This window comes from Triticum urartu, chromosome 6A, assembly GCF_056163025.1.
Source record: "Triticum urartu cultivar PI428250 chromosome 6A, HENAU_Tu73, whole genome shotgun sequence".
Classification (NCBI taxonomy): Eukaryota; Viridiplantae; Streptophyta; class Magnoliopsida; order Poales; family Poaceae; genus Triticum; species Triticum urartu.
This window is the reverse complement of record NC_141878.1, coordinates 606,800,759-606,810,993: the sequence shown is the minus strand read 5'-3', so window position 1 is coordinate 606,810,993 and position 10,235 is coordinate 606,800,759. Positions and strand designations below refer to the sequence as shown.

General features: G+C 45.5%; 1 protein-coding gene across 1 annotated transcript; it reads right to left on the bottom strand.

The window, feature by feature from the left end:
- Nucleotides 1-6,348: 6,348 nt before the first annotated feature.
- LOC125515672 (monosaccharide-sensing protein 2) lies at nt 6,349-8,804 on the bottom strand. Its single transcript, XM_048681188.2, has one exon. It carries the CDS (start codon nt 8,627-8,629, stop codon nt 6,452-6,454), a length of 2,178 nt encoding a protein of 725 aa, XP_048537145.2. The 5' UTR covers nt 8,630-8,804; the 3' UTR covers nt 6,349-6,451.
- Between the last annotated feature and the right edge of the window lie 1,431 nt (nt 8,805-10,235).

Sequence of the window (10,235 nt, the reverse complement as noted above, 5' to 3'; positions counted from 1 at the left end):
CTCGACCTCGAGTACACACGTAAGAGCAGTTACATACGACAAGGGATCGCCGTCGTCCAACTTTCCATGCGCGAGCATGTCCTTGTATACCACTACTGCAGGTCCGAGCGCTCCCGGGCATTAGTTGACTTCCTGCAACGGAAAGCGGTAACTTTCACTAGCGTCGACACTAGGAACGACAAGACCATGTTTGCCCGTGCATGCATCAGAATTCCAGACGAGCACCACGTCGACATCCAAAGGCTATTCTGCATAAGGGTGGTGGAGAAAGGGGCTCCATGGGTGACCTTGCAGCGGCCATCATCGACCCCTCATACAAGAACATGAAGAAATCATTCCCAAAGGAGAAGCACCAGTTCTGGGTGTGGAAGCCACTTTCCCCGATACACCTTGAGTACGCGGCAAAGGACGGGTATGTTAGCTACGAGTTGTACCGTAGAATCCTAATCATCAAGAACGGGCTACGTCACCTCCACCAACAACCAATGAAAGAAAGACTTCGCCCACGTAAGAGCAATGACGAGGGATCTTCCAGCGGCTGGAAGCGCCAGAAGGGAAACAGTGGTTGGTAAATTGCGAGAAAATGGATGTCTACATTAAACTAGTAGGAACTACTATTATCATAATTTGGATTGTATGAACCTATGTTGTAAATATGTTTGTTGTTGCTCAAAGATGATGTGTCTATTGTATTACTATTTTACGTTTGAACTTTGAATACAGTGGTGTGCTCATGAACTAATTTGGATTGTATGAACCTATGTTGTAAATATGTTTGTTGTTGCTTAAAGATGATGTGTGTATTGTATTACTATTTTACGTTTGAACTTTGAACACAATGGTGTGCTCATGTACAAATGCATACTGCGTTTTGCATGTCTAAATGCAATTAGTAAGTTATGTCTAAATGCAATTAGTAAGTTATGTCACAGTACTGAGCAAACATATATTGTATCCATGATTATAGAACGAGAGATATCTCTCACGATATTGTATTATAATTTTCATACTCAACCTTTACAAGATGCATCGTGCATTTACAAGAATATGTGATGATATCGTTGTAAACTTTCAGTACAATGCTTATTAAACATTGGCGTGAGCAATTCATAAATATTGCAGAAGATCATTCGGTACACAGTCACAAGCGATGAGAACTTTGTTACCTTAACCACATTGAAAAAAAATCCTTGACTCCATTTCACATCAAACACCGCTCCGTCCACTCAGAACATCCTTGCCATTGTACACAGGTTCCTCTCCGTACACCAGTTCTGCACGATGCCATAAAACCACACTACCGTGTGCAACTGACATATTTACAAGCGTGACTCACTAAGTGTCTACTCAATCCATGCCTGTGGTGCCACACACCCGTGACCCTAGAGACTACACACCTGTGCATCATTAACCGAGCCCCTCTAACCAGATATTCGGACCGATGCCTCTACTGTCGTACATCCGTGCCTCTAGAATCTTGACACCAGCAAGTGGGTTCAAAACCGTGCCTCCAGACAACCGTGCTTGTACTGACTACCCTTCCGTGCCTCTGTTTGCTTGATCAACGTGCCTCACTTGAAACCCATAGTAACTCTACGTGCTCCGCATGCGTGATCGCCAATGCTACTTTGGTGTTGCACAGACGCGTCTCTCAGTATACCCGTACCTCCACAACCGTGCTTGTACTGACTATAATTCCATGCCTTCGTTTTGCTCAATCCACATGCCTCACATAAAACCAACACTAACTCTACGTCCTACACACACACGTGCCTCTCGCATGAAACCCATAGTATCTCGCCCGTACAACTTTGGCGCTGCACACACGTAGCTCTCAGTATACCCGTGCCTCCTCACGACCATGCCTGCACTGACTTCAATTCTGTGCCTTCATTTGCTTAATCCATGTGCCTCACATAAAACAGATACACAGCCGTGCCTCAGAGTAAACAACACACGTGCCTCTACTGTATTGATAACTATGACCCCAATTAAATAACATTCGTCCAAAAGAACATCTTTAAAAGAGATGCACAACCATACCTCTTCTACAAACATACAACAGCAATGAACACTTAGGTTCTTAGGTTCATATCGTTTCATATATCAAGACAACATTAACCTGTAGCATAGATTTTTAAACAAAATCCATTTATGTTCAAAGGCTATAACTAACATCACTGCGGCAGAAGATTGAAGATAACAACAAGCCTCCCGTCACGCTCTTTGAAAGTTATCAGCACCAAGCTGTTTACTTCAATAGACGATGCCTGGAGAAAATCACTGAAACCTTCCTGTTTGAAGACCATTCTACTACCCAAGCCAATGAAGTAGGAGCAAGGAGTGCTCACATATATATCATCATCACCAAATTCCAAAGTAACTTCAAGGGTTAAAACGCCAGTCCTAGAAAAAGTCACAAACTCCTTTAGACTCCTCACAACAATACCAGGAATAACCTGACAAAAAACATCAAGCTATCAGAAATAAAACAAAAATTAAAAACTATAAATAGAAGAGATAATAAAAATAAATAAATAAACAGAAACAAAGAAAAAACAGTGGAAAAAAATCTGACCATATGATGACCATTAACATTCATGGAATCAATCCTGTGAACAAAAGGACAACACGGTATGTAGACATCTTCAAAGAGTTGACACCTCATGAAATACATCTGCTGATAATTAAGAAAAACACCACGGGTGTAATAACAACTCCCAACAAGTTCCATCTCGGATTCGCTCAAACCATCAAGAGCTACAAAATATAATTACACAGGCTCAAGGGAATAAAAAAATCATCATGTGCAATAAAACAAGCTAAACACTTCCTTAAAAATAAACCTTACCAACAGAAGGTAAAGGAGACAACGCATCTCCACGACCAACACGATAAAAATCAATACCAATCCATGTTCCATAGTGTTCAAGCCTAATGGTCATTATATCACGAGGACGAACACCATAATCTGACCAATCGTTCCCAGGAAGGACCATGGAATTTACTCCTAGACCATGACTAAACAGAACACCATACAAATAACCCTCATTGCACTGAAAAGCAAGATTAGTATCTTCGTCACCCCTCCTTATGGCTAAAGCCCTACACTCCTCGATGTAACGAGCAAGATGAGCTCTAACACTGCACGGAACATACTGCACAACAAATCAAAACAAGGATCATAATCAAAACCTAAACAGCATGAGAAGCACCAAAAGAAATAAACGTGTGTGCCAAAAAATGAACAATTACAAAATGATATTCTTACAACATGCCTCCAACAACGCCGATCCAGGACCACGCTGAACCCATCTACAGAAGAATCAACAGATGAACACGGGCCACCAGGCATACGGCAACAAGGACAAGCCATAATTGCAAGGAACACAATGATTATCAAGAACTAATCACACAAAACCCAGTTGAAACTTGACATCTGATAGTGTTGGTAGTCCCCACCCGTAACTACCCCATAAATCTCCATATCCCGGAAATATAATGGGAACAAAAAGAGAAACGTGAAAGGGAAACAGGGAACCCACAACCGGTAGGGAACGGCGATCACGCGAACGGGGAAGCGCGGTCGACGCTAAAGAAGGACCGCCGTAAAAGCAGGCAACAAGCGCGGCGGCCGGGACATGGGCCGCCGTAACCATGAGACAAGAGCGGCGGCCGCGACGGACGGAGACGACGGCAAAGAAAGAACAGTGCTCCACAACGGTTCACCCACACCAGAAAGAAAACAGATCTCAAAACATATCAAAAGATTTTACAAAACATTAAAAGTATAAGGACTAAAGTGAAAAAAAAGAAAAACCAGAAAGAAAAACCAGAAACCGGAAAACATGGGAGACGTCGTGCGCGCGACAAGTGTCGCGCGCGGAGCGCCTCGGAAAAGCCTCCCGACCGCTCCGCGTGTGACACTTGGCGCGCGGGGAGCGCTCCCCGACTAATCGTTGCAAGGAGCGCTCCTCAATTAGTGATTTCGGCAGGTCGCTCGCGGATTCCCCGGCGGCTGCTGCCAGAGGGGAAGGGAGTGCGTTCTTTTTTCAGATGAAGAGAGAGCTTGCCCATTAAACTGCATGGGCCAGGCCGGGACAGGATTCACGGGGGAAACCCAACTCTCGTACTGCGCTTGCAGCGGCCCAGTCCACCAAACTATAATTTTTTTTGTTTTGATTCAGCACCGACCTCCCTCTCACTTTAAAAATGTACTTCCCCTGTAAAGAAATATAAGAGCATTTAGAACACTAAAGTAGTGATCTACACGCTCTTATATTTCTTGACGGAGGGAATACAAGATAATTACCCTATTTAAAAAAATAACTACCCTCTTCATCTCAAAATAAGTGACTCGACTTTGTATTAACTTTTTACTAAGGTTAGTACAAGATTGAGTCACTTATTTTGGGATCAAGGGAGTAGATAATTACATGTGCATTGCTATCGAGTATAAATATTGTAGTAGTTATTCCATGATTTATGTATCCATATTAATTGGATCGCGTAAAATAAATGTTACCAAATCCTGTCCGTGGTATACGTATCTAAATAATTTAGGATTGTCGATAGCAATGCACATGTAATTAGATAATCACCGGTATTTGCTGGAATGGGCCGGCCCAGTAGTGCAGTCGCTCATGCGCGCGCACTAATTTGTTTTTTCTTAGTTTCTTCTTTTTATGTTTTCTTTTCTTTTTTGAATACATGGTAATATTTTTCCAAATACATGTTTTATATTTTATTATTGACAATAAACATTTTATAAAACTAAAAGAACACTCTTTTACTTGGTTCAACATTTTTAAATTTGCATACACTTTTTTCAAACACATGTCACGTATATTCTGTTAAGGTTATGACACATTTTTCTACAACATGCAAACATTTTTTTACATTGTACAAAAAGTGTTTGCACTTTAAAATTTTGTTCAGGTTTCAGAAAAATTTTGTGTTTCAAAAAGTGTTTGCACTTTATTTTTTATTTCAGGTTTAAGAAAATGTCTATGTCACCCGCAAAAAAAATAAAAGAAAATATTTATGTTTCAAAAGGTTTTATCTTTATGAAAGTTATTGGTTTTTTAAAGTATTCGAAATTTTCAAAACTGCATGTTATAAAATGTTCAAAGATTTAAGAAATAAATACGCTTTCAATACTTGTTTGCCCCTACAAAAAGTTTTCAAAGTTCGACGCTTTGGTTTCTGATTAAATTTTTCGGCCTCTTATTCTGTAAGTCTGGTCCAAAGTTTGACTCCACGGCATGTTTTTCTCTTTTGGATTTATTACGTGCGCGTTAAGATAAAGAAAGAAATACTTTTATGGCGCGTGACAAAAAACAACTTCCTTTATGTCTGGTGGGCCGGCCCAGTAAAGTCCGCAGCCAACAATCCGAAACATTTTTTAAAAACATTATTTGCGAAATAATTTATGAAATTCCAAAAAAAATATTCAACAAATGCGACACAATTCTGATAATCCGAAAAAAAAAAATCACAGCATGTGAAAAATGTTGTAATTCTGACATTTTTTGACAAATGTGATTTTTTTTAAATCACGAACAACTTTTTTTAAATGCGAACAGAGTTTCAGCATTTCAAATATTTTTTGAAGAACACAAAATGAATTGAATTCCTGCCAAAAATATAAAGCAGGAATATTTTTGTACTTCTAAACATATTTAGAGATGTGCGAGCATTTTTTAAACTTCACGAATTCTTGTTGTGTTATAGTGGGCCGGCCCAAATTCTTGTCCGTGAGAGTAGCTGCTTATCCCACCCAGGATTGTTGTATTCGTGTTGTGCCAAACAGACCTAGGGTCTAAAATAGACCGGGATTAGAAGTTCAAAGTGCCAATTTTTGGGATTCAATGTTCAGGGTTTGATTTAGTTTTCTTCTACAACTTCAAGGTTTATTTTAGACTTTTTCTGTTTATAGCCGAAGCGGTTAGCCACACCTTGTTCAAGTGAGGGGCCGCCGCCACGTACAGCCACACGTCATTCGTGTCCATGCTTCGTTCCAGTTGAGGGGTCGCCACGTACAGCCATCGTGTTCACGTTCTATTTTCCCGGGTTGTCTTCTTCCCGGATGTTTTAAGTCATCTTGAAAACTTTTGAAATCATGCACACGATATTTGTGCCTTAGAAAGTCACATGATTCAAATCCAAGCACAAACTACATTTCGAGGAGAAGAAGAAAGGAAGAAACAAAACATAATTTGAACTAATGTACTTATATCAATAATATAATTTGTAGTTTTTCTTTGGTCCAATTTGGAATCAAATTTTGTTGAGATTTTGGTTTTACATCGCATCTATATATGTACCCCATTGTGCTCACGCTGTCCATGGTTTTGTTCATCCAAAATTTGAAATGACGCTCACACAAAATACATTTGGCACACAAACAACAATTCAAGCAAAATATCATTATCCTTCCGCGCGGCGAGATTCATTCGTCGTGGTCGAGCTTTGGCATGCCCTTGGAGGCGACGTTGAAGAACTCGGCGATGACCTCGAGCGGCAGGCCCTTGGTCTCGGGCACCCGAAGTGCGACGAAGACGAGCGCGACACAGCACACGGCGGCGTAGATGGAGAAGACCCCGGTGAGCCCCAAGTAGTCGAGCATCACCGGCATGCTGTAGGTGACAGCGATGTTGCTGAGCCAGAAGGCGAGGGAGCAGATGGCGATGCACATTCCGCGCACCCTCGTCGGGAATATCTCGGAGCACAAGATGCCGGGGATGGGCCCGAACCCCATGACGAACGTGCAGATGTAGACGATGATGCTCGTGGTCGACACGGCGGCGTGCATGGTGGTCGCCAAGGGGAGCACGTCCGCCGTCACGAGGGACACCAGGGAGACGATCAGCACCGGAATCGTCCAGCGAAGGAGGCTCCGGCGTCCGGCCACGTCCATGAGCCGCATGGCAACGGCAATGGCGGGGAGCATGAGGAGCGTGGTCAGGCCGGAGATGAGGATGGCGGCTGAGTCGGAGCTCAGGCCAAGGCTGGCGAGGAGGACGCTGACGCCGGCCTGGTCGAGAATCTGCGGTGTGTAGTAGAGGATGCCGCTGATGCCGGAGAATTGTTGCAGGATCTGGATTGTCACGCCGCACACCAGCGCGTGCCGGACCCCCGGCTCCAGCAGATCCCGCCACCGCGGCTTCTCCACCACCGAAGACGACGCCGGGTGCACCATCGCTGGGCCCATCGGGGTGATCAGATCGTCCGGCTGCAGGTGGTCGTTGGTGGTGCTGTAGAGCGCCGACTGGTTGACCAGCGCCGCCGCATGCACGTGTTGGCCGTCGCCGCCCGGCTCCTCGTGCAGATACATCCTCTGGACGGCGCTCTGCGGCGTGCCGTCCGCCGCGACACCCTCCGTCCACTTCCACGCGAGCTGCCACCCGCCGCCGATGCCCATGGTGCTCGTCGTCTGGCCCATGCCGATCCCGCTACTGGTGATGCTGCTCTGCGCCCGCATATCCAGCAGCGGCGCGCGGAGGCCCTCGTCATCTATGTTGTCTTCGCGGGAGCCGGCAGCAATCTTGTCGTCATCATCGCTGGGCGCGGCGTTCTCCTCGTCCCAGTCCATGCCGCCGTGGGCACTGAGCATGCTGCCGAAGTTAGTGAAGAGCGTGTTGCCGTTGCCGTCGACGGCGGCAGGCTTCATGTCATGGAGGCCGCCGAGGAGCGCGACTACGGGGTCCTGCAGGTGGTCAAGCATGCTGCCCATTCGCGACAGCCCGGCGATGCTGCCAAGCAAGCTGCCCTGCCGCGACATGCCCATGGAGAGCATGCTACCCTGGCCGCCCAGCGGCACCGGCTGCGCCACCCATGACATCCCGCGCTCCGGACCGTACAACCTGACGGCGGCACCAGCTTGATCACCGTCGTCTTCTTCAGGCGCTGGGCCGACAATGTACTCCTCGATGGTGGTGTCGCCGCCGGCGCCGAGGCCCTCGGCAAGGAGCGCCATCTCACCGTCGACGTCCTCGCGGCCCCTGAGCATCCGCAGCACGGTCCGGGCCTCCTTCATCCTTCCCTTGCTTACCAGCCAGCGCGGCGACTCCGGCAGGAAAAGCATGGCGACGGCGACATACACCAGCGATGGCAAGACGAGCACGCCCATCATGACCCGCCAGTTGGGGCTGGGCGCCAGTGTCATGGCGAACACCATGCAGTAGGCGAGGAACATACCAGTCGATCCAGTGAGCTGCGGGAGCGTGCTGAGGAGCCCCCTAACCTCGGGCGGCGCGGTCTCCGAGATGTAGACGGGGATGAGCGTGACGGCGAGGCCGACTGCGAAGCCATCGACAAGGCGGGCGAGGAGGAGCACACCGACCGTGGGTGACCAGAGCATGAGCATCCCCGCGAGCGTGTAGAGGAGGGAGGAGGCGACGAGCATGGGGCGGCGGCCGACGCGGTCCGAGAGCGAGCCGGAGAAGGTGGTGATGAGCGTGGCGCCGATGAGGGAGGTGGCGACGACGAGGCCCTGGAGCGCGGGCTGGCCGTGCAGGCCGAAGTCGCGCTTGATGTAGAGCAGCGAGCCGGCGATGGTGGCGTTGTCCCACCCCTGCAGCATGTTGCCCAGCGCCGCCGCGAGGGCCACCAGCGCCGCCCCCCTCATCTTGCCGGCTTGCTCGATCGTCCGGCAATGCTGCGATCCAAGAAGAACGGCTGCTCGATCGGAGACAGGATCGAGGATCGATGGATGCAGAGCGCGATGTGCTATCAGCTATATAATAACTTGGAAGTCGTGTGGTGAGAAGAGATGGGAGGTAGGTGGAGGAGTAAGGAGGGAGGCGGGAAGTCGTCGTCGCCATGTTGTCTTGGATCATCACGGCCGTGCGAACAACTACTTTCTTCACTTGGCTGGTCTCATCTGTCACCAGCCTAGCCTAGCTAGCTACTCCTACTAGTACAATTAAGCATAAGTGCACATCTTGGAAAAAAATTTGGACAAATGATAATATGTCAAATTTTTCGCTATAAATTTCATCTTTTCTTAATGTGTTGATGTACACTTATCACCTTTTTTTGCATGTAGGAGAAAGCGAGCATGGGACATTCGAAACGCGGCTCCCCGCGGATGGAAAAATAAAATATTTTTGTTTAATGTTACAAAAATCGGGGAAAAAATAGACCATTATGTTTGTGCTCCAAAAATAGACATGTAGTACATTTTCATGGAGCAAACACATGTTTTTTTAAGGAAGTAGACCCAAGTATTAATTGCAACATGTGAAGAAAAAACAAGTTTGGTGCCTTTTTAGAGCACACACTTTGTTTTTTTTACCCAAATCATAAAATTATTTCCTTTCTCTATGAGCCTTTGCATGCAGGTAGAGCATAAGTAACATGTATGTGTTCAAACAAAATAGATTTATTTGAATTTGGAAATATTCACTAGCATTATAGCTAAACTGTCTTTCTTGCGTTGGAGATGGAAGTTTTCCGTGGCTTCCAGTGGTGGGAGTATTAGCTTTGCTATCATTTTCAGATCTAATTTTGTTTCTTCCCACGTCATCATTTTCTAAGTCTACATATCCGAATGGTTCATTTGACCTTTGAAAAAAAATCAACATTGCAAGAAATGAAACCATAACCAAGAATACGTGGATCATTCCTATACTTAGAACAACTATATACTTAGAGCAACTATAACCAATGAAACCATAACCAATAAACCATATAATGTTCGACATATCGTCTGATTCAGTGATTTATCAGCCGATTTATCGCTGCTAAGATTATATCTTATCTATGCTATTTTTATCATTTGAGCCTATTTATTGCTCTGGCAAGCGATTAATCAGGAATCTAGCGATTAGTCGGGTTGGGCACCTATTGTCATAAACCCCAAAACAGTGCCTCCCCTTGAACAGCCTCACACACAACACATTTCATCCCCCCTTCAATAGGACAAGTGCTAGTGTTGTCCTATTTTATTTGTCATTGACTCATTGTTTAACATGAAATATGTAGTTATGTAGTGTTGAGTAGGGCGTTTTGGAGCTCGGCCTCCATGGAGGCCAGATTTTTTGAAAAAAAAAATCAAAATTCACACTTTTCAATTTCAGAAAAATCTGAAAAAAATCATACAAGTAAACAAGGATGTTATGTGTATGTATGTAAAATTTGAGGATGAAATACCCTAAAATGTGATCTGTGCAAAAAAGACAAATTCATGGACTTTGAGGATGAATAGTGCATCTACTAAAAAGTCTCAGATT